The 24,692-nt window shown below is 32.9% G+C and overlaps 3 protein-coding genes across 7 annotated transcripts in view; 2 read left to right on the top strand and 1 right to left on the bottom strand.

The window, feature by feature from the left end:
• Positions 1-3,980, top strand: part of LOC123542548 (CD109 antigen-like) — a 39,933-nt gene extending 35,953 nt beyond the window's left edge. Inside the window, exons 19-22 of one of the 5 annotated variants that reach the window (XR_008368691.1) lie at positions 488-584; positions 867-887; positions 1,701-2,356; positions 3,966-3,980. Coding sequence is in view for 4 of the 5 variants with exons in the window: in XM_053531804.1 (XP_053387779.1) it covers positions 488-685 (198 nt within the window). In the remaining variant the exon portion in view is untranslated. Of the gene's footprint in view, positions 1-487; positions 816-866; positions 888-1,700; positions 2,692-3,965 lie in introns of those variants that run through there. The other 4 variants (XM_053531807.1, XM_053531805.1, XM_053531806.1 and 1 more) reach the window with 4 other exon arrangements.
• The window catches only part of LOC123541872 (CD109 antigen-like), a 139,329-nt gene that overhangs the window by 70,704 nt on the left and 43,933 nt on the right, over positions 1-24,692 (bottom strand). The gene's annotated exons all lie outside the window — the stretch shown is intronic.
• LOC128551195 (CD109 antigen-like) lies at positions 2,710-24,473 on the top strand. Its single transcript, XM_053531803.1, has 22 exons — positions 2,710-3,989; positions 5,849-5,869; positions 7,472-7,495; positions 8,305-8,374; positions 8,913-9,030; positions 9,521-9,634; positions 10,326-10,385; positions 10,940-11,080; positions 11,583-11,724; positions 12,373-12,549; positions 13,700-13,781; positions 13,983-14,139; positions 15,170-15,250; positions 15,560-15,731; positions 17,434-17,645; positions 18,345-18,506; positions 19,107-19,169; positions 19,340-19,449; positions 20,815-20,962; positions 21,296-21,401; positions 21,734-21,840; positions 22,003-24,473. Exons 1-22 carry the CDS (start codon positions 3,947-3,949, stop codon positions 22,018-22,020), a joined length of 2,328 nt encoding a protein of 775 aa, XP_053387778.1. The 5' UTR covers positions 2,710-3,946; the 3' UTR covers positions 22,021-24,473.

Below are 24,692 nucleotides of genomic sequence, written 5' to 3'. Positions count from 1 at the left end.
AGAACTGTTGCAGAATCTATGAATTTATTTTTATTCAGATGTATTATCATTCTTAGCTCGTACTTATATGTATTGATGGACGGCATGGTAACAAACCAATGCAATGTGTTCAAAGCAGCTGAAAAGCTCTTCGCATATTCTGATGAATTAGATGTCATAAATCAAATTGGATTTTGGATAAATAGAATTGGACAAGTTTTTTATAGTTTGTTTTGTACACATAACATAAAATTAATATAAAATCGTGTCACCTATTTCTCCCTGGTCCTTATCTACCATCAAAATGAAATAAATCATAGAAGTTTCTCAGTCACTTAAAAGAAAAAGTGAAGTTTGCCAAACTACTGGTTTTGCAATGACATCCTAGTGGATGTTAAATACAACTACGTATTCAGTATCCAAAATGAAAACTTCGCAAGCCGAAGTTTGTTTGTTAGATGACAGGTTTATCAGTTTGCTTAATCTGAGGATGCTATATTTTTTTCAGGAAACTGGGCTTGTAATTCTCTCTGATGGTTACATTCTTGAACAGAAGAAGGATTCGCTTTTAGACGAAGGGTATAAGCGAGAATGTGTGACACCAAGTAAGGAATACATGATTAGTATTAAGCGCTCCAAATATCCGTATCATGCCCATTTTACACAACAGATTAGTGAGAAACTTAATGATGATATATATTTTTAAAATTAAATACAGTTAAGCATAAAAATTGAATGGTAAGTGTTAAAGTGCTAATGCATGCCTAACCGCGACAAAAATACCTTAATACCCGAACATATGTTGACATGATTCATGCTTTAACTGTTTTCATAAGTTCTTAATTTATATGTAATACTTGCAATCTTAATTGTTTTTTTTTTTTTAGCTACAAGGGCTCCAAAACGTGGTAAGTTATGAATCAGTAATGTATGGAAGTGTTTTCATTATAGCACAATGGTCGATATGCTTGTGTCATGCGTAACGCTTTTGTTACTTTCGAACAAGAATTATATTTTAAAAAGGTGCGTTTGAAAATATATACAGAATAAATATATAGAAATGAGAAATGAAAATCTAATTTTTAAATAAACGATGTTGAATATTTATTTGTTATACAGTTCAAACGTTTTATAAAAAATACCTTAATTATAATAATAATCATCAACATCATCATCATCATCATAATCATATTAAAAATAACGATTTTGGTCGTCACTGTGAAAGCTTTCCATATGCATTTCTATTCTAAAACATTTTATACACTTACGCGATACAAAAATAATATGTTAAACCATATTCCTAATTATTGATTTAAATTTTAACAAATTTTTAGAAACTTCAATTTACTTGAATACATCGCTCATCAAATGGTAATGATGCAGCATTAATTTTATATCAACATATATAAGAAGCACGTTAAAGTGACCGTTTGATGTTATCTTTCAACAGTTCCATCAATGCAAACCTGTAATGTACTAAAATGTAAAATGTATTCCGCACTCCCCTGCAAACCGTTCATGTGTTGCTACTTTATTACTATTTTAACAGCTTTTATTACAATAATCAACTTACATGGAAATTTTACAAAATGCTAAACATTTAAATAATTCATGTATCTGGTGCTTGTTACAAAACAATAAATTCTGATTGTAGTTTAATTTTAAGTTTGATTTTGTGTTTATTAATTTTTGTTATATTGTGTATTGTTGTCTTTTTTAAGGAGGTTGGGTTTTTGGATGGAGACGGAGTATTGGAAGGACAACCTCTTCTAGCAGCAAGTATTGTACAATCTAGTTGTTTTAATGTTCAAATGATCAAGACCTCGCCTGCTTCGTTTAGTAGGGAGAGCGTAGATCACGGATTCGATCCCTTGGCGGTGTATACTAGTTTGTGACAATTTGATAAAAGACATTGTGGTAATCAAGTTTGTTCTCCACCTCTGAAACATGTGGGGGAAATTGGCATTTACTTGGGGAGAACAGGTTAGTCCTGGTAAAGAATCAAGGTATATGTCCGCCGTTACTTAATTTAAATACTGTTGTAAAACAGTGTTTAACCAAATAACAACTAACAGATTACATGATATAAGACAGAAAATAAAATATTATGTACTCTTACTGAATGGTTTATCGGTCAATAGTTCGAAGTACCAAGCTTCGGCAATCCATTCAGTAAGTGCTTACTTTATCATACCATACATAAATTGAGAGTATTTTTCTTAAGTTTTGACTTTATACTGTGTTGAATTATAGACCGGCAAATAGCACGAACTATGAACCGGATATTTATAAAAAGAATCGTGTCATACCAGCTGTTATTTCAAATAAGACAATTGTTACATCGAACTCTTCTGTTTTCTTTTAGATCAACTTTTCGGTAAGTATCATTTTACAATTTTGATCGTGTTTAATATTTTAAATAGAATAGTTTGCCAAGCGAAAGCTGAAAACCCCAAATATATAGAGTCTTACTTAATTTCTAGGACAGTTTACTGTCGAATGTCCATATGAGATGAAATAAAGTTCATTTGACTTTCTTGCTTATGCATAGACCATATTCAGTTAACTGTAACGATTAACTTGATTTTCTGAATTTTGTTTAAATGAACTTAGAACATACTAGTATCATGCAAACATGTACTTATTGCTGTCGTTCAAAAGCAACGGCTTAAATTTTGATTTTACGAACATGATATGAATGGTGGGGATGTTTTTATGGTTGAAGGTCAGTAATTCAAATTCTTCTTTGTTTCATATAAAAAATGACAACTTTAGGTCGTATTTACGTATCTTTATAGAATATCATTTTTTCCTACACCTATTTTTCGTTAAAATTCTATCATAAATAATTATTAACGAAAAAATTGAAAAGAAATAGGGGGTTGAATAGTTCCTAGTAAAATGCCAGCCAGTTACAGCTGTGGTCTGCTACTCTAAAAATGGCGCATATTTGCTCTTGTCCGCACAATAAACAACTTTCGGTTTCGATTTGCAAAACTTGACATATGGGGTGTATAAACATGGAAACCGTCTCATTTCATGCAGAATGTATTCTAGCAGTGAAAACTTGTGATTGAAGCACTCGTTTTACACGAAATTGCGCTAAAAGTGGGAAAATTAAGATCTATTTGATTTGGACTTCTTTCTACTACACAACGGAAGCACATTTTCGACCGAATTATTGGCCTTATTCCTGGTAATCTGTTGTTTGGGGATCTATACTCCGCACATATTTCGTGTAGGCAGGTTTGTAAAAGCCTTCAGAATTAAATATTAACTTGTTATTGTATGATGATGAGATGAATTTAAAGTTTATAAGCCTAGGCCGATGAGTCAATTTGAATATCGCTTTTATCAGACCCAATTGACATGGATATTAACCAATACTTTCATAAAGCAAGTGATTTACATTATGCCTACATGTAACTTAAAAACGAACAACATGGTTAATATCTCAGTAAGACTGTTTTGTGGGAAAAATGCACAATTTTATTGAAATCTTATGGAGCTGTGGATTTGTTTACGCGTTTATGCAAACCAGAAATAATCGTCTGATTTTGATCTATTATACGCAATTTACTGTGAGTCTAGCAGGATAATAAAATACAGTCTCAGTAAATGATATAGAAAGAAAGTAGTGCTTCTACGTCAGATGTACATGAACCTTTCGAAAGGTACTAACTTTAAAAAATGCAAAGATATACTTAAAGTACCCACACTACCTCGCAGGATGTGCAAGAAATGCTAATTAAATCCATAAAATGATCTTTTCGAAGCATAGAACAAAACCAGACATAACAAGAGTTGGTTGCTCAAGAGTGGTAAATAGATGCTGGCGCAAGTGGAAATCCATAATAAAGATAATATTAATTATCTCCAAGATCGAAAACGACCAAATATCATTTTAAGAAAACATTATATATGCACATAAAGAACGATTACTTCGTAAATATTATAAATGAATTAAATGTTCGCTTGTATTGTAGGGAGTGCAGACAATGTCTTTTTACGTAAGTATCAATCTACGTAAGCTAAACGAAACAAAACAAAATTAACCGTTTCCTTAAATTTAAAGCGCATAGTTATTTTCTTTTGCAGAACTTACCACCGTCGTATTTGAAAGCGGTTTAAAAATGAAGCAACTGATCGTTCAATAGCGACAGTCTTTTATATATACTACTCTTTGTGTCATGTTCTGCGGTATATATATTGTGTCCGAAAGAAGATATTTTGTTGATGATGGACCGCTATATCTTGGCAAACTTTAATGCAGGCGACCATTCATTCTACCGCCATTAAGTTTCATTTTCTTTCAAGAGTGTGTAATAATTAATTCAGTCTTGCAATATGGCCCGCCCGCTTAGCTCAGTAGGGAGAGCTTTGGTCTACGGATCACAGGGTCGCGAGTTCGATCCCCGGGCGTGGCGTATGTTCTCCGTAACGATTTGATAAAAGGCATTGTGTCTGGAATCATTCGTCCTCCACCTCTGATAATTCATGTGGGGAAGTTGGCAGTTACTTGCGGAGAACACGTTTGTACTGGTACAGAATCCAGGATCACTGGTTAGATTAATTGCCCGCCGTTACATGACTGAAATACTGTTGAAAAAAAAACGGCGTTAAATCCAAAACAAACAAATTATCTTCAGTACAATGAGAAGCTTCAGCTAACAATGAGAATCTTTTAATAAGCTAACAATGAAATTTTGATGTACTTACAAATTTAAGGATGACTACCCGTAATAGGCGTCAATTTCACCAAAAGCGTACATACAACTTGATAATGTAAGCTTTGAAAATGTCAAACGATAGAAATAAAGTGCATCTTGACAAGTTATATAGTGACAGAAGTTCTCAAAATTTTCCTTTAGATTACCTCCCCTGATAATTTTGGTTTTTCATGAGTTATCTCCCCTGAAAACTAGAAAAAGATAATTTTCTCCTTTTTTCTACGGGGAATTTTAGTTTTCTTTTTGATATTTGTATCAGAATCATATAATGCAGCTTTCTATCGCAAAATGTTCTCGAAATTCAGCTCAGATTCTCATAATCAAAGAAATTATATATTTCCCATAGGCATCAATGTTAACTTCAATACCGATTATCTCCCCAAAAAATGATAAAATTCGAAAAATCTCTCGGTGAAACGTTTTTAATTTTGAATGTCTTTAAAGTGACCAAATTTTATTTAAATATTACCATCCAGTTACAAGATATGAAATATGGCTATTACACCACGTTATCCTTAAACTGTATTAAACCTATTTACTCAAGAAGACATTGTATACATATATGTTTGCAAAACTATTAAACTGCTTAGTATATTTTAATTGAATCACAACAGGTTAGTACCACATTAATCAGTAATCGATGGATAAATGGAAAACAGAAACGCTATGATTCTTGAAATCACACGAATCGAGCAGAATTTAACATAAACATGTTTGGGTTTTTACGTTGAGATATTGTAGATTATAAAAATAAGCATCTGTTCATAAATTCTTTCTCATCATTTTTGAAAATCAGTGTCTCTGCAAAGAAATCGTTTAATTATTATTCAATTTACTTGATTTGATTAATTCTTGAAACATACTTTTTAAACGTCATACATTATAGAAAATTGATAAAGTTGTATTTAATACAACTGCAATTCTTTTGTAAAGTTGACAATAATTTGCATGTTTAAGTAATTTTGTTTCGTTTACCGCTCGATATCTTGATTATTTTTAGCAAATCGTGTGTTCTCTTCGAGATAATTATCAGCTTTCTTTTTCTTGTCGTAAACATTTTAATTAAATACATATTCATTTGTTTTACCATGTTTACGAAAGTATCAATTTAAAACTGCTTATTATGTTTTTAATTGCAGTAAAACAAGACAGCCTTCCAAGTAAGTATTAGTGAAAAAGCAGAAAATTATGATTCTAAAAATAACACAAGTAAAGTAAAGCCCAGCACCAAATAACGGGGGTGCTCCGTTTGAGCAATCATTGAACTTTGCCTTGCTTTTAAGCTTAAGAGTGATAGTGTGGAAAAACGACTTTAAGACAAGACCACATGAGGGTACGTACGAAGAAAAGACGCAATACTAACATCACAATTTTGCATCGTGTTTCGCGTGATAACATCGAACTATTGTATTATCTTGTTATCGTCTTGTTCGCTTAAAGGCGAACTTACGATTGGAAGTTTTTTTTTTTGTTTTTTTCTTTTTAAAAAAAAACATGATCAGCAATTATACCCCATTACATATTCGTTTCTTCTTCTCGTGCATATATAGTGTTACCGGAAATGTCAATATTTTTCCATACTCTGACGCTTGAATTTCATATCGGGCGCTAGACGTAATTTAAATTGTGTCATAATGATGTATATTTTTTTTTTATTTAGTTCAGTATTGTCAATCTTATTCAGGCTGTTGAACGAACATTTACATTGTATAAATTATACGTGTAGATACGTATGTAATGAAAAAGTTATTATCTTTGAATCGTTTTTAGCGGAAAATGTTGGGCTCCTAAAGTCGCGCAATATTTCCGCTGCAGAACTCATGCATATTTCTTGATACAAAGCTAATAACTTATAATAAATTAGCTGATGCAAACACAATTAAATATACATAAACTATTTAAAACCGCACATATTACTTTATATCAAATGTAGATATATAATATTTTAATATGCAAGAAGCCGAAACAAAAGGGTATTCTTCATCATTTAAGAATTTTTGTACACTAATTGAAGACTATTTCTAGTATGTAAATATTGTACATGGGTTACAGCATTCTGTCCTAAACGAATTTGTTGCCAGTTATAGCAGGGTGGACAACTTACGTGAAATTTGCTTACCGTACACACGAATAAAAAATCCTGATTCGGGTATCATTTTGTCTATATTTTCCATATAACTTGATATAGTTTTATACAAAAATACGTCGAAGACAGCAAAATGAGTGCTGCTTTCTTCCACACAAAATGTCTTCAATCAGTTTTCAGTGATTTTCTCAAACACTCCGCCCAACTGCATTTTGTGCACTAACTGTGCAGATAAAGCACACACTTTCGTAGTTGGGTGTTAAAGTTATTAGGAAATTATAGGCAAAATGTTACCTGAACTGAGACGTTTTCCCCGTGTGCACGGTTTCCAAAAGTCACGGGGCCTTGCAACCCTATATAGTAAGGTATCTTAATGACATTATTTACAAATGTAAACATCAGTTGAAAAGGTTCCTTAATGTGTAGTTAACAAGAAAAAGGGAGCTTGATAATAGTCATTTCAGAGAGAAGACTTTCTGTCTTCTGTAAATTTGGATTATCTTGGTCATTTTTTTCGATTAAGCAAACTTTAAGTTTAAAACTCAAAACGTTCGAAATAAGAAAATCGTAAAACTATTTACATGTTATACATGTATTATTTTTTGTGTAAAATATAGTTACTCTTCTCCAATGCAAAATAAAGACATTGTAAAATTGCTTCTATTTTTAATTTCAGTTGTGCCAACAGTTAAGCCTCCAGGTAGGTATCATTAATTTCGTGGTATTAAGCAAAATTAATTTGAGTGGGAATTATGCTTACAGTTCATTTTCATTACTTACAGTAGAAAATCGTTCGCTCGAACTTGACGGAACCGGCAAAAATTGTACGAGTTATCGATAATCCGAGGCATAGAAAACTATACATTACATATAGGGATTTTGCCGGGACCTGACGATGAAATCGAGCGAGGGGTGGCATTCGAATGATCTTAGTTCAAGTGAACGAATTTCGATTGTATATGAAGTTTGCAGAGTAATTCAGTGCCCGATTTAGATATCATTATCCGATACAGTGCATAAAATGCAGAAAATCTTTTGAATGTAGGACGCATACGAATGACAATGAATGCATTTATATTAAGACACTTGTAAAATAGAAAGTGTGTTATAGTTTCAAATGTAAAGTTTTATTTTTGGTAACTGATATTCAGCCTGATATTATAGACATTGATTCTGCGACATACAGATATAACAGTGACCCTATGACACACTGACATGACATTGGTCCTGCCGCCCACAGATCTAACATTGACTTTGACAGACAGATATAACACTGACTTTGCTAAACATAGATAAAACATTGACCTTACGACACACAGACCAATTACCAATTGACTCTGCATTAGAACAAAATAACTGTATTGCAAGTGCTTGGAGGTTAATTGCTATCATAGTTTATTTAATGTCTTCAAATGTTGTCGTCTATCTATTGATATGCCCGTTATGCATTTGCCGATACTTTTCAGTAGATAACAGCTTTCACATATATTTATTTTTCGTTCATCCTAGGGCCGAATTTAGGTGAAATTGTCAGAAGTCTATTTCCGGAAACTTGGATTTGGGATGAGTATAATATCGGGTAAGGACAAAGCAATTAGACCATCACATTTGTAAATATGACAATATACGTAACATGACATTGTGTATTGCATCTTTCTCTTTAATTATTTCAAAAACAGTATGTTTTACATATTATAAGCAAAAATATTTGCTTTATTGCCAGCTCGGTACTGCAAGCAGTACGAATAAATATAATGATTAGATTGTTAATCTGTTAATTGTTCATTTTGTTCAGTGCAATACGGCGGTATATTTGGACGAGCACTCATTTAAAAAAAAAATTCCATATTTTTAAAACAGAAACATTATTAATGTTGATCCTACTGTGAATACTTTATCGGTTAAATGCTTCTATCGCTAGTTACATTCAGATTCGAGTCAAAGTCGTTGTATCTTCCAGTGCGTAAAATGCTGTGTCCAATACTAAAATATATTGGACGGTCGGTCGCCTGGTGCAGGAGTGAAAACGCTGATTAGAAAAGACAAGTATGTATACAACGAATGTAATAAAGATACATGCTGTTTTCTTATTTAACTATTCCACTACACTATTCTAGTGCCTCTGGAGAAATCAGCATTCACAGAACAGTTCCTGACTCTCTTACAACCTGGGTGACATCAGTGTTTGCAGTCAACCCAACTACAGGATTCGGAATATGCTCTGATAAACCAGAGGTAAACTTACTTTTTGCTCAAATATTACGTCATTAATTTACAAATATGTAGAACAACGAGCATTATAAATCTGCTGTGATAAAATATAAATTAAAGAATAAAATTCATTTGTACACCAAAACATCGCAACAGAATAAAGACGTGGCATAAAGTTTCAAATTAAAAAAAGTAACGGAAGACATATTTCAAGATTTCTAGCCTAACATATTGACATAATAAGTGTAACTACTGTCATAAAAATAACAAGTACTGCTGTTTCAAAATACATAAGTTGTTGAGTCCATTTTTCTCATGAACAGACTCAATCAAACCTAGTCTGCTGTTATTCTTTTTGGTTGCATTCTGTGCTTCCAATGAATCTTTTTACAGATTTTATAAATTATGAAACCTTTTTGCGAGTATGTGATAAGTAGCTATTTTGGTGTTGTTATGTTGTTTTTCCACGATAATCATATCTTCTTTCATTAATATCATGTCCTGAATATTTCAGTTTACAGTCAAGAAGAACTTTTTTCTAACTATGGATCTTCCAGCTTCTATCATCCTCGGCGAAGAATTTCTTTTGCAAATAACTGCATTTAATTACTTACCATTTCTACAACAGGTAAAACTGTAATATGTGTGTGTTTTCTAACCGTAAACTTTACCGGCATGCTGACTCATAAAAGAGAGTTTAAGACTGTTTGCAAAACGTCAAGTACAATAGTGCAAATCAGAATCTACATATTCATAGAAAGCACCCACTCATCCAAAACTCTGAATGTCAACAGGCGTCAGTGCTTCTTATACACAATGATGTTTATACAGAATGTACATAACACGGATAAAATGTAATAATAAAACACAGAAGTAGCAAACATACACAAAGAAGTAACAGGGAAGAGAGTCACCCATTGCGAAACGGCCAAATATCGTTCTTACCGGTAAACCCTTTCATGTTGGACATACGGCCAACAATAACAATGTACCGGATACATTTCCATCAAGAAAATTAACAAAGTTAATCAAATGTGCTTGTGAGTGCTGTTCTAATACAGGTGAAGAAATGTAACTTTAAACAGGAATGGCATCTGCATGGATAGATGGATAGCCTTAGTGACTTTCAATCAGCAAATGTCTGTATGATTTTCAACTAGTCTAAGGTCACTTTATTTTACACGAACACATAAAAAGACATCAAATACAATCATACTATTAAATAGACTTTCTTATAAAGGCTGTGTTATATCCACGATTGGGCTCTGGTTATTCAAAGAAATTCGTGAAACCATTATTCTTTTCCTTTCTATTTCTAGGTGTTTTTGCAAGTAATTTTATCTGAGGATCCGAATCATCCGATCCCTGCTGCTACCATTGTAAGTATACATGACAGTTGAGGAAATCACGTGTTTATTTGATATTTGGTTTTAGCGGACACGACTGTTGATCTATCGGAGAAATGTCATTGAATAAAATGTTAATATTTTTTAACACGCAATTAATTCACTCGTACCAAATGATAAACGTGACTGTTTATAAAATATTTTCTAGTGACATACAAACCTTAATCATTAGTTAAATAATGATCAAAAGTAGCAATATCAGCGAGCACTTATTTTGATTGTTGATGTAGTAGTAAATATCTGAAAATATAAATAGATTGAAATACAAAGTGATATTTTTTTATCTTTTTGTGTCTCCTATTACTGAATATTTTTTTTTTTTTTTGTTGTTTTTGTTTTTTGGTTTAACGCCGTTTTTCAACAGTATTTCACTGAATAATAAGACATATTAATGTGGAAAATCGGCTTTTGAAGAATAAAGTGACATCCGAAATCATTTATTTATTGCCTAGATGGAAATACACCATTATGTCATATCTAACTCATTTTCAAATATATGAATATTGATACGTTAACGATATATTTAGGTGCAAGCAGGAGAGGGACATTCAACTTTCGTGTTTGTCACCCCTAAGTCACTTGGAGATTTAAATATAACAGTGATGGCGCGAACTGGTTTCTTTTCAACCTCAGTTTCTGACATCCTGGTCAAAACTGTCTCTGTCAGGGTGAGTCACTTAATTACAAAGAAATAATGTCAGCTTCAAAACAATGCTAAAAAAGTAGCGTTGTATACTGAGTGGGCTCATTTTTATATCTTACCTTATGTTTTATGATTTTTTGATTTTGTCTATGAGTGCTTGAGGTACGTAAATATGGCGTTTTGTTTTCACTTTGATTTATAATAGTTTTGACAAAAACGTAATGCTGTAGAAATTCGTATCTGCTTATTTATTACTAACTTAAAAGTATAACCGTCAAATTATATATTAGATAGAGGGATACTACAGTTCACTAGCAGGCAAGTGTGTATTATTTCTACTCTGTTTTTTTAATCTACAGTCACACCTATATTAAACGTTTCAGTAATCATCAGCTTTTTTCCAAGTCGCCGTTCGTACATTGGGAACCACCTTCTGCTAATATTAACGCAAACACGGCACCAATGGCGTATGTTTGCAGACACTTCTCTTAATATAACTCATTCAGTAAAATGTGTTCCTATTTCAGCCTAATGGCGTGTTCAAAACTGTCAATGAACAACATTTGATAGACGTAAACTCAGACAATGAGCCTATTATAAAAACTTTCGGGTTAGAAGGCCCCGTAGACATGGTTGAAGGAACAAAAATATCGAAAATAAAAATTACTGGTAAGAGTTCTTTAAAAGAAATTACTGTGTTTTGTTTTTGTGTTGTATTTGTTGTTTTTTTTCTTTTTTCATACAAAAAATGCGGATAGCCCATTAAATGGATGTTGTTCAAATATAAGATTATTTAGATCAGATTAGATATACGTTTTAATGAACGTTACTTTACATTTAAGCCAAGTCATTTATGCCATTTTAGGTCTTTTAATTTTCGGATCAAATTGCACTGATGTCTGTTGTATTGGATGACACGGATAACAAATGTACATTTTCATTTACATTTACAGCTATTGAAAATTTTATTGATTGACAATTCAACCCTAATGTATGCTAAACACAGCTGGTGCATTGGCTGCACGTGAACTAACGCTATAAGGGATTGTTAGCCTTCTAAACAATACACCATCAATATCTCTGCCTTCTTGCCGAAATAAAATTTCATTTTTTGTTCGTTCCGACGTTAGAGTTTCCCGATGTACAAACAGGAATTTATGTTAAAATCATTTATATTTTGGCAAGTACAAGTCCGGTTTCCTTGCCAAGGGAGGTGCATTTCTAAATACAGATTACTTGTAAGCTGTTTTCCGATTTTCAAAGATCAAAATGTATACATAACGTTAATATTCAATATGTATGTCGAATTTTCTGTAGGAAATTTTATGATTCCTAGCCTTGAGGGTCTACATAACCTGATACGAATACCATATGGTTGTGGAGAACAAACGATGCTGAATTTTGCTCCTGCTATCTATATAACAAAGTATCTGAAAACAGTCGGGAAATTGACACCGGAAATTCAAAAGAAATCTACTGAAAGTCTCAAGACAGGTATGTTTAAAACTCTCAGTTGAGTTTAATTCAGATTGGGATTATATTTAAGTCTTTGTTTAGTCCATCGTCCTGGCTTGTTCTGAGAAATCTTAAGAACTTGTCGGAAGTCCCGTAACAGCATAACATAAGTCGACAAAAGGTAGTTTTATATCTTTTCTTCTGTGAAGATGTTACAGAATGAAACGAGTAATATATGTAGATTTTTACATACTTTGTAAGACAACAATACGTGAAAGTAAAATAGAAATACCTTCAAAATGATGATGCAGTTGGACCAACTTTTCAACGAAAGTTTAAAACATAATGTTTTTTGCATGATAATCATATCATCAAATGTTGTATATTTTTACATTTTTCTTTTACAAACTTTACAGCCATAAACGGGAGTTTAATAAAACTTAATACAATGATCAATGGTAAAAGATGTATTATACATAGTTATATCTATGAACAATTGAACAGAAAATTCAAGTTTTTTGCACGAATATGGTTTTTATTTTCATCTTTAGGTATGACAACTTACTTCATATTTTCATTTTAATACCAAGCGATGAAAATATAAAAAAAAAAAACATATTCATGCCAAAAAATGAATATCCTCTTTATATGTCTTTATTGGAGTTTCTAAAATGCGCAGGACAAATTTCGAACGGTCCATATTCTCATACGTGGCAGAACGTGTGCCAGTCTTGGTGCAAATGAACATGTAGAATAATTCCAACCAAACTGTTGGCGAGAAGCTTTAAAGTGTTCATGCTGCATCTTAAATTTGTCGATAGGTTCAAGTAGCCGACTCTCAATATTAGGAGAGGCATGTCGCAGACAGTTTCAAGTGTTTTTATTTTGCTTAATAAAAAATAAGGATCTTCTTACAGATTGTATTGGCTTTCGTAAAAACAGTCCTTGATTGCTATGTAACAGCTGTAAATGTATATAGTGTCTGGGCCTTTGGAATCATTGAGTCTATTTAATCTCTGCGTAACAAAATTTATTTGAGCTGATGCTAGGAGGGCGTGAGGACTGTTGACCTTTTCATTAACTCACATTAATACATGCAGTCAACCTGAATCTGCAATTTGCTCAGTTATTTTTCATGTTTCAAAGTGATCTTCTTGGAGACCTCATTGATTATTCATTAAAATTCTAGGACTTCAAAAGGAACTTAAATATCAGCATAACGACGGTTCATTCAGTGCATTCGGTAACATAGACCCATCAGGTAGTTCATGGTATGTTGTTTTTGGTTGTAATTCTCAACTGGATATAACATTAGACATTTAATTTCTGATCTTAATTCGTTGTTAGTAGGAACACAGGAACATACATAAATAAAACTTCTCCTTTAGCGCTAAGGCATGATCTAACTGGAAACATGGCATTATGATATGATATATAATTACTGCCACATGTTTTACATACTTCATTTAAAGGTTGACAGCTTTTGTACTGAAATGTTTCGGCCAAGCTGATGGACTTATTCAAATTGATGAAGTTATAATGTCCAAAGCTATGAACTGGCTGTTGTCTTGTCAGCAATCTGACGGCTCTTTCCGTGAGCCTGGAAGAGTTATACATACGAGCATGCAAGTAAGGTTTGATTTAAATTTGATACCTTTAACAAACATTAGCTCTAGAACTAAATTACACAATACATAGTTATATGAATTTAGTGGAGGTTGGGTTAGTTAGCTCTAAATCTAATATATCTATCAAAAGCATACAAAAAAGCTCTACAGCTATGTTTGCATCCATATAATTGTAAATTGTATGAAATAAGTGAAAAATTTGCTTTAAATTTTTATGTATTTGGTAAATGTTGATATATAAACAATTCTACAGCTAGATTTGAAATAATATAATTTGTAACAAAATAAACACATTTTGTCATATTTTCATAGTTTCTCATCACGCTAGTCTTTTGTGAAACTTGATATTTAAGTACTAGGATGCGGTTTTATTAGATTTATGTCGAATTTCTCATGACAAATATTTATTAATTGTTGAAAATGAACGACTGTGTAGTATTTGTGTAGGCGCAAATTTTGTATTATTTCAAAGTTAGGCTAACATGCAGTTATATGTTTGGGTGCAATTATGTTTACTCTCATCATTTGACATATGAGGTTCATTTGCGATTGATTGATTAGATGCATTTTCTTAATTAGCCATAATTTTGATTGCACAATTGTCTGCATAATATTCTTACATGTGCAATTTAAATGATATCTCTTGTCAATATATGACACAAAACAATGAACATGATAATGTTTTTGGTTGTAAATTTTAATTTCCATGTTTTTGCCTTCGTAAAGTTCTTTAAACAATCTAACGTTTTACACATTTTTTTCCAAACTCAGTTCCAAACCAAATGGGTATATTTTTTCTCTTTTAGTTAAAATTAAGAAACGCGCCAGCGACGCAAAAGTGTTTTGCAGTAGGTACGACTAGGCGGAAAAAATACACACATATTTTGGTTCACACGAGGAAATATTTACTTAGGCGTAGTGTTTTAACTCTTACACATTTACAAAGCATAAACATTTTACAGTGTTTCAAGACGTTATTATCTAATTTAAGTACAGATATCGCAGGACTCAGATACGCTTCTTTTTTTCAGGCGGGCACTGCCTCGGGAATAAAGATGACAGCATTTATTTTGATATCTTTGCTAGAGAACAAAAACATATCATCAGTCCTGGTAAGAATTCAAACATTTCTAAGGTTGTTCTGCTAGAGAGAATGCTGCTATTTGATTAACCTTTAAGGTATGTTTTGGTGGCTTAATTGTGAAAGACTTCACGGTATAAGTATCAAAGTTCTGTATTACGTAAAAGGTAAAGATGGTACTTCCACTGAGTTTTGAAGATATTCGCTTGTGCTCATTTGTTGTATTTTAAATGTAAAAAAAACCTAACAAATCTTTTATTGATTTGCTGACATTTACATGTGTCTTTAAACTGATAAGCCTATGAATAATGTTTCTTATTATCTCGTTAAATTTATCAAGGGTTACAAGCTCGATAATGCAATCACCAAAGGCAAGACATATTTAGAATTGAGGCTGCACACTGCTGATGACGCATACAATCTAGCCATTGTTTGCTATGCCCTGGCAAGTGCCAGTAGTTCACACGGTTCAACGTGTTTTAAGAAACTGAAGATGGCTGCTACAATTGACGGTTATATTTTATCTCATCTTATGTATAAAGTTCCATAAGGTTGAAAATTTTATGTCATAAATATGGTTGACAGCTATTCAAAAAGTGTTATGCATAATTATATGGTTACTTTCAAAACTGCACATGAACTTGTACAGTTAGAGTCATAAAGGGAGGTAATGAAAATAAATTCAATAAAACTTTCTACTTTGCTCATCAGTATTCAAACCTTTGGCAACTGTTAAAGAAAACAATTATGGTTAATAGGATTTAACACAAATTGATATGTTTTGTTCAAAATGGAAAAAGTGTCAGCCACATTTTAAACAAAGTCATTATAAGCCTTTAAAAAGGAGTATTTCAAAGGAACGAAGAATATTGTTTCATAAATCATCGTGTCTACATGAGTACATTCTGTTTTATTCTAGGTTATCAAAATAAATTATAAGCATTCAAATTTCTAAATCTTACGAAAAGATTTTGAACATATGTATTAACGTTTTCTGAAATCACATATTTATATGCATACATGTATATAACATCATTTTGTTAGTAATAACGAAGATTTTTAATGGAATGACACAGTAATAATCTTCTAACACGACACGATTTGTTTCCCTGCTTAACAAAGAAGGGCGAAACCTTTTGTTATTATGCCAGTAAATTGCTGTTTGTGCGTCACAATTTCAACGATATATAGCGTCAAAAGGCGTCGAAGATAGTAAGAAATGAAAACCTCACAAACCAGACAATTTAAACTGTGTCTATATATTCAAATAAATGCTGTTTTGTAAGTGACGTGCATAATTACGTTGTATAAATGCCATTCAAAATACACACCAAGCACGAAGACGTCATACAGTTTATATGACATGCTAAACGTCACGTCTCTTAATCTAAATGACTATATTAAGGTTTATGAGGGGTGTATCATCGAAAACACAGAAATGTTTGGTAAACAAACAATATCTGTACCAACAATCAACCTGTCCATTACATATATACCGTACTGTCTTGTACGACTGGATACTTCAAGATTTTCTTGAAAAAAATATATCCCTTTAAAAATGACTGCCATTTGTTAAGAATTACTGAAAACTTCGTTCAACATAGTTACGTGAAACTTAAGTACTGGGACATTACTGCATATGCATCAAAACGAAGATCTATATTACTGTATTTCTTTGAAAATGGTGAGATTTCAAGGGCGTTAAGCTGTCCGAAGGTGGCGTCCCTTTATGCAGTCCTTTTACGGCATTCAATGTAAGTATCAGTAAGTAAAGAGACACTTATTTTGAAAAGTGATGTACCCGGTACATGATTTCTACGCTATTCTATTTTCATGTAAAGCAACCCTTTCTTTCTCTGTTCTGTTGTTGTTAAGGGACTAACCATTAAATGTCTTGAAATAATGAAGATAAATCCTTTAATTTTTCACATTTAAAAGGTAAAAGAATGTTTTTTCATGAATATTTCATTATCGCAATTTTGATATTTTGCAACTAATACAGGTTTTGTGATATAACGGCCCTAAAATATTAGCAGAGCAAAGTAATAAGAATTATAAAGTCGTGAGTTCGGTACATTGAGAATTTTGTTCACATTTCAACACTGGCAAATATAACGCAGAACCAGTTATTAAGATTAATGAGTATTGTTTCATGAGTGCAATAACAACTGAATACCACATTATACCCTTGTAAAATTTAATAATAATTTATAGATGATAAAAAGTACTGGACGGCATCAACAGCAGTTGCAAAAAGAGAAACAGGTGATCGATCTCTTGCAAAAAGAGCTCCATCTGCAGACATAGAAGCGTCCTCATATGCTCTTTTGACTTACATGAAACTAGGAAGAACATCTGAAGCTTTCCCAATTGTGAAATGGCTTGTTTCTCAACGTAATCCAACAGGGGGATTTCGTTCAACTCAGGTATGTAGCCTTAACACAGAGAGAAAGAGGGGGGAGAGAGAGAGAGACAGACAGACAAACAGACAGAGACAGACAGAGACACAGAGAGAGAGAGAGAGAGAGATATTTAGCCTAACTCTTTTGCGAATAGACATTCTGTATTTTTTTAACATGCTCGGTATGTAGGACCGATATATGCAAGGTCACCTTTCCTTGTTAGAACCAATACCGGTCTCTTAGTTAGTTGGGGACGTTCAAAAACAATTCAGTAATTTCTAGTGCCTGGACCAGGATTCCAACCCCTGATATCTGGATTAAATGTTATGCGTTTCAGCACTAAACCGCCAGCTGCTATCATACATAAACGTAAAGACATGCACTCTATCGTGTTAAATGTTAAAGAAATCTTATGATCTAAAAATATTCCACTTGTACCGTATTAACGACCTGACGTTCAGATTAGGTCTTCCAGGGTACTAAATGTGCATGACGTAGCACGAGTAAATCAGGATGAAACCCACCAAAGAAATAATATGAAAATTTGTTTGCTTCAGTGTAAGATAGAAACATCTTTTACTCGTCAACACAGGAATTTAAATTTTCAAAACATTACATACGATGTTTGTTCGATGAAAAACATTTCGAATTTACACTGAAAAAAAGCATATGAATTACTCTTATGAAGCGCAACGGCTAGACATGATTAATTTATTTTGACAGGACACAATCGTTTCTTTGCAAGCTCTCTCCGATTTTTCAAGCAGTGTCGGCACTGGACCAGCTTCGGATTATGGTGTACATTTCAGTATCTTGAGCGGTCAAGATTCCATCGACTCATACTCGGCGACCCCTTCTACTTTCGATGTCGTGCACAGTATAGAGGTAAATACATACTAGAGTTACAGTTCTTATTCATGTATGTAGTACTTGCATATAGGAGTACACAATATCATAAGGTACTGGGCATGTAACGACTATCATCATATTACATATAATTCGTATGTGATGTCGGCATTCGCAGCATTTTACGAAAAGGAATGTGTGCCTTGAGCTTTATTTAGGTCTAAACAATGGCAATGGCCTGACAAAAATAAGTAATTAAATGGAAATTACCGAAGACTTTTATTGGACCATTTCCTTTAGTAACTTTTGTTCTGTATGAAGCATGCTCGTATCAGATATACCTTAACCGTTTGTGTCTTCTAATTTATTGGATTGCCCTCTATTTAGATAAATGACATACACATGTTTCAGTTGTTCGTTTGCCGTTATACATGTGATATGCTTTGTATGTGCACTGTCCTAGATTGCGGCGGTTGTAGGAGGCCGCATTTTTGAAATGCAGCTTTTTAGGCTAATGAATGTTTATCGGAAGCAATTCCTTGTATACCTTATTTTGTTGATGTAATTTCAGCATAAGTGGCCGTCCAACACGGAACGCGTTGTGAATTAAATGTGAACTTTATTTTAAATATTTTGCAGATACCAAACGCGCTGAACAGTGTCGATATACAGATCACAGGGACTGGTTTAGCGGTCATTGATGTAAGTCTTGTAAATGTTAGTCATTTTTGGAAATCGGTTGAGTATATGGAGTTTTGAAGATTAATAACTTGATATCATCGGCAGAGAGTTAAATAAAGGCCTTCATTTTAAGAATGTTTAGCGTCAACTGATAACATTTCTTAACATATGCAAAATGTACATTTTCGTAGGTTACAACTTCCTTTTACGTGACTGGTAATGAGCTTGATGACTACATTGCTGTTGATGTTTCAATAACAAAAGAGACGATAAATACAGTGACGGTTAAGGCATGTTTGAGGTACATAAATCTTTAATGTTTAATGTGTTATTTAAGTCCTAGAGTTTGTTTTAATACCAAAGCCGGTCTTAAAAGGCGTGCAGGGTGTTGCACATAACCTCCATTGAACAGATTCATTAAAGCCGAGTCTGCTTTTATTTTTGTTTAGTTTCGTTTTATTCTTCCAACGGATCTTCTTGCAGATTTTATTATATAATTCATATATGTACATGTATTATCTTGATTCATATTTATATATCTAGACTATCAAATCTTTGATTGCAGGAGTTTTTATTGCTTATTTATTCTTAAGTTAGTGGAACCATAATAGTAATGTTCAAAATGCATTAACTTGATACAGTCTCAAAGTTAATATTGTTTCGCACTGTGTTGCAATTTTCAAAGAATTGTTACCGTGTCGTTTCTTTTAAATTTTGTATAATTTATTTTTCCGTAAAGCTCAAATAGAGACAAACTTCAAAGTGATAACCACTATACAAAACGTTTGCAGAAAATTCATTATACCAATAATTATGATAAAAGAAACGTCAAAGTATTGGTAGACATTTATGAAACACAAAATAAAACGGTCGATATTTTTTTTTGAGGGAGCTGTATGTAAAAGGATTTAATCGGACAGAAATTTAGCTCCAACTCTGAAAAAAATATGGCCGATTTCTGTGAAACTTAACATTTTGCTCTCTTCTTTCAAAAATAACCATGGCGCAAAAGTAAAATCTACCTACACTTCTTCCACAATATGTAAACTAAAGAGTAAAGCGAAATAAATAATTTTGACCGCATGTATCCCAGTGAGTTCAAAGATGTCTAGCTCTGCATCCTTCTATATCAAAAGTAAAATACACTTTAACAGTAACAAATGGCTTATCAATTGAAACATTTCCGCTTTTGTACAATGAATCAATAATAATACTTGAAAAACAGTTTAATTTACTAGCCAAAAAAGGAAATATAAAGATAAAAGCTTAGTCATAATGCGGCTTGAACCTACGCCCTCTTGAAAAAAATAGTCAAAATAGGTTAATGGTAGGAACTGAATACTCTTCAAAAGGGGGTAAACTATTACGTGTCCATTACCTTACAGTCATTAATCTAGGGTATTTTGCTTAGATGTCACACCTTGTTTCATCATAATAAAGAGGACGAAACGTATGCATAATAACATGAATTTAAAGTTCGTATTGCTTTGGATTTTGTGTGATCGAAATTCATTGCTGGTACATAATAAATGTATTTCAATTGTAAAATAAGTTTGTTGATTGGTCGATAGGCTGTTGTGACATTTTGTGAAACCAATTGCTTAAGATATCTAGTACGGAAAATTTAAGTTTAAACAGCAATAGCGCCTTTTCCATTTAATTACAGTTGGACTGGACCAGAACAAAGTGGTATGCTGATAATGGAAGTTGAAATTCCGACTGGATTTCAACCTGATAATGATTTTCTGAAAGCGCAGAGTTTGATAAAACGACATGAAGCGAATGGACGGAATATCGCTCTTTACTTCGATGGCGTAAGTACTTTGATACATCTGTTCTCAATGAAAAGGGACATACTTGTATGTTACAACAATTCAGAGATGAAAACTTATAACTTTAAACATCCAATTCTTTAATAAACATTGTTTCATTAAGGTGCAATTCAGTTTGTTGCACAAATATTCAACGCCATTAAAGTAGCGGAATGCATCAATGCTTATCCGCGTTAACTGGGATTTAAAGGTTTATCGCAGTTTAAAAAGTGACCCAATTACTGGCGAAAGATACAATAGCTTTTTCAGTGAAGTTCTGGATCTTGACTTTAGCTGATATAACTTGATAAATATGATGTTTGTTTATTTTGGAAGGTTGACAAGAATGGGGAAGTATGTGTTGATGTTAAAATGGACAGAAAAGACCCAGTTGTAAAAAGTCAAGCATGCCATGTATCAGTGTATGACTATTACGACCCAGGTACTTTATGTTTGTCAGTATGAATATATCTCTATCTTAGACTGTTGCGGTTTCATCATATCGGCAGAATTTTCTGTAGACTTCTCTCTGTTCATATAAAGTCTTTGAAAAAACGTCGACATTTTCTCTAAATTTATAACAGTATTTTGTGTACACGAAGCAAATTAAATCTTAAATGTTTCTACTGATTCTGTGATATATTTAGACTGGATAATTTTTGTAATTCATTGATATTTATCAGTAGTTTTGGCACAGTCGTCAGCTTATTATACAAAAAATTCAAAAGACTCCATTAATAAAAGAAGCATACAGATAAATATTTACATTTCCAGCCCACCAAGCAATGACCAGATATGAATTTGGAATGTTAAAAGAAGCAAATATTTGTCTAGTGTGCCCACTTTGTGAATTTTGCATGGGCAATGGAAGCGGTGGAAAGGTACACGTTTATTTTCCTACTTGATAACAGTCTTTTTTTTATTTCTATATACACTGCTTAATGGTAGCAATAGTATGAAGAAATCAGGAAGATTATATTGTTTCTTATATATTCTTCTCTGGTAAATGAGGATTATTTTAGTTCATGATTTGATTTTTCCAGGTTGGTGTCGGACGTTAGGTCTGCGGAGGGAAATGTCGTTTCATCGTAACCTCCTGAAGACGCTTTTCATTTATTTCGGCAAATCATACTGACGGATATGGACAGTTTTATAAAGCCTTCTGTAAAATACTCCTTGTGGAAAATCTTATTTTAACTGTTTACTAACGGAATTTGACTAACTGGTGATATATTATGCTAAAAAATCAATTTCCTCTTGGTCTTGATCAGTAATATAGTTGTAAGAGCTATCTTTTTTGATGTGCTCACTGTTTCTGATCAGTGACATTGTAAGAATATCATTATATATTTGCTTAAGGATTTATACCAATAATACTATTACAGTAAATAGTGTTATTGTTACTTTTTAATCACATACTTATATTTTCATAACGATTGTCAAACACAAATTGAGATGCATCAAACAGGGAATGTATCCTCTTTCCGTTACCCTGCTAAATTTCTATAATTAACTTGTCAATCTTCAAACTTGGACAGTACCATTAACTGTTATAATGGGTGCTTACCAAAAAGATACTAATGGAATGGCGAACAGTGCAGACCATAATCAGACTGCACTAATGTACAGGCTGATCGTGGTCTGTAGTAGTCGCAAAGGCAGAACCACTTGCTGCCAGCAGGCTAAGGGGCAAGAGTAGCGGACAACTCCTATAAGGTAACCTAATATCTTGCCTAAATTTGAATGAAATCGTGTATATATTTTCGAAACATTTGTATGACACAAAACTGCAGTTTTTTTTTTAATTAATTTGTTTCACAAAAAAATATATTTGAAGAATTTGATTGATCTGATCCTGTTACCGTGAACTTAAAGGGATAGAGTCTCGTTTCTTTAATGTATTGTGTAAATAATTTTATCGTATGTGCTCAGTTTAACCCGTCTGGTTCGTTCTAAATGTATTAATACTTTCCACGACACCACTTTTTTTGTCTTAAAGCTTATGACTAAATTTTCAGTAACATATATAGACAATCTGACTAAAGTACTTGAAGATCTGAGGATGACCCATTCACATTTATCTTTCTGTATATTTAGATTTCCGAAGTTATTTTTATTTTCACACATATTTTTAATTGAACCAGTCAGACCATCAAAATAGCGTTGAATGTCAATATGCAGTAAGTCCGGGGCTCGAAGCCGGGACAACGAGTTCGCTTACAGGGCGTGTGCTTTACTGACTGAGCTAACCAGTTGTCTGACAGCATACTTGACCAAATTCATACCGTGACATATATCTTCTCTCAAAACGCTAGGGTGTGTCGCGATGTGGTCGTCATAAAAATTATAGATATGAAAATCACAGGCTAAATATAAATTTTTTAAACCTCTACTTTCACTTACGAAATGTTGACAGCAAGGCTCTGATTTGCTGGCGGAAGGGTAGTCACAACAACGCTATCAATAGCACGTCTTCAGATCCTAAGCGTAGCGTAATTGAATATGTACTCTAGATTACAGATGTAGAGTTTGTGAGATTAGCTTCCGTAGATTTAAACTAACGCAATTCATTTAAAGGCAATTTGGGTCAATATTGCGGAATGGTATTACTTTTGTATCTTGTGTTGACGTCGTTTCAGGTACAAGAGTCGTTTATCAAATGACTTTGTCTGTACCAGGTAGACAAAGAATAACTTGTAATGTTTCAGCAGAATAAGGTGTGATGTGACAATAGCATATCACCTTAAGGGTCCTTCGAAATATATAGCATAATAAAAGCAGTACGTAATAGGACATAGAATAATATACGTTATACAAGATATGTTCAACGTTTTTTAACACAATACAAACCAGTATATGTTTAATGATTTAATGATTTACATCTATTGTATTTTACGTTTGATTTGAGATCCTAGACATTAAAAATCATTCTGTAATCAAGACATTGTCATTGTTTGAAGAGTAAATTGTTTCAGTTTTAAGACGTTTAGGTTCTTTTAGTTAGTTTCTGCAGTCATCTCTTCCGGACTCTCAATACTAGTATATCATTGTTCATTAGGATGCGTCCTTAGATCTTGGAGTTAATTCTTCGGGAGTTATAAAATTGTTTTTCCTAAGTTTACGACAGTGCAACGACTGTGAAGATTAATGTCTGGATGTTTCTTGATATCAAAATAACTGATTCTGAATTCCATTGAGTAAACAAAGGCATACTATATAGCTAACGACCAGCTTCACTGTGTATATGGTATAATTCGGCGGACCCGGATATTTTGGGTTAAATTGATGCTATGGTAAAATCATATGATATTACTATGTAAAAACATATTAGATGCAATTTCAACAATTTTATACATGTTCTGTTGGTCTATGTAAACAATTAGTACTACAGAGAAGTATTTATAAATGGAATGGAAAAAAGCTGTCTGTAATTAAAGCTGGATATAGGATATCATCGTTGATCACTAACAATGTACTTGTAACAATGCAGTTTTGTAATAAATAGTCAAAGCAACGTGCGGATTTGTTTTTCTTTGTAGATTTATAGATTGCTTACTTGAAATACAGTCAAAACTCTGTATCTCAAACTCGCTTACCTCAAAATTCCGCATAAGTCGAAGATATTTTCAAGTCCCGTCAAATTTCTTTCTATATATATGTACTTCAACTCCGGTTAAGCCTAATTTGACTTACCGAGACTCCGGATATGTCGAAAGGGATTTTCAGTCCCGTC

Source organism: Mercenaria mercenaria, chromosome 19, assembly GCF_021730395.1.
Source record: "Mercenaria mercenaria strain notata chromosome 19, MADL_Memer_1, whole genome shotgun sequence".
NCBI lineage: Eukaryota > Metazoa > Mollusca > Bivalvia > Venerida > Veneridae > Mercenaria > Mercenaria mercenaria.
The sequence above is the reverse complement of the archived record's forward strand: the minus strand, read 5'-3'. Positions and strand labels throughout refer to the sequence as shown.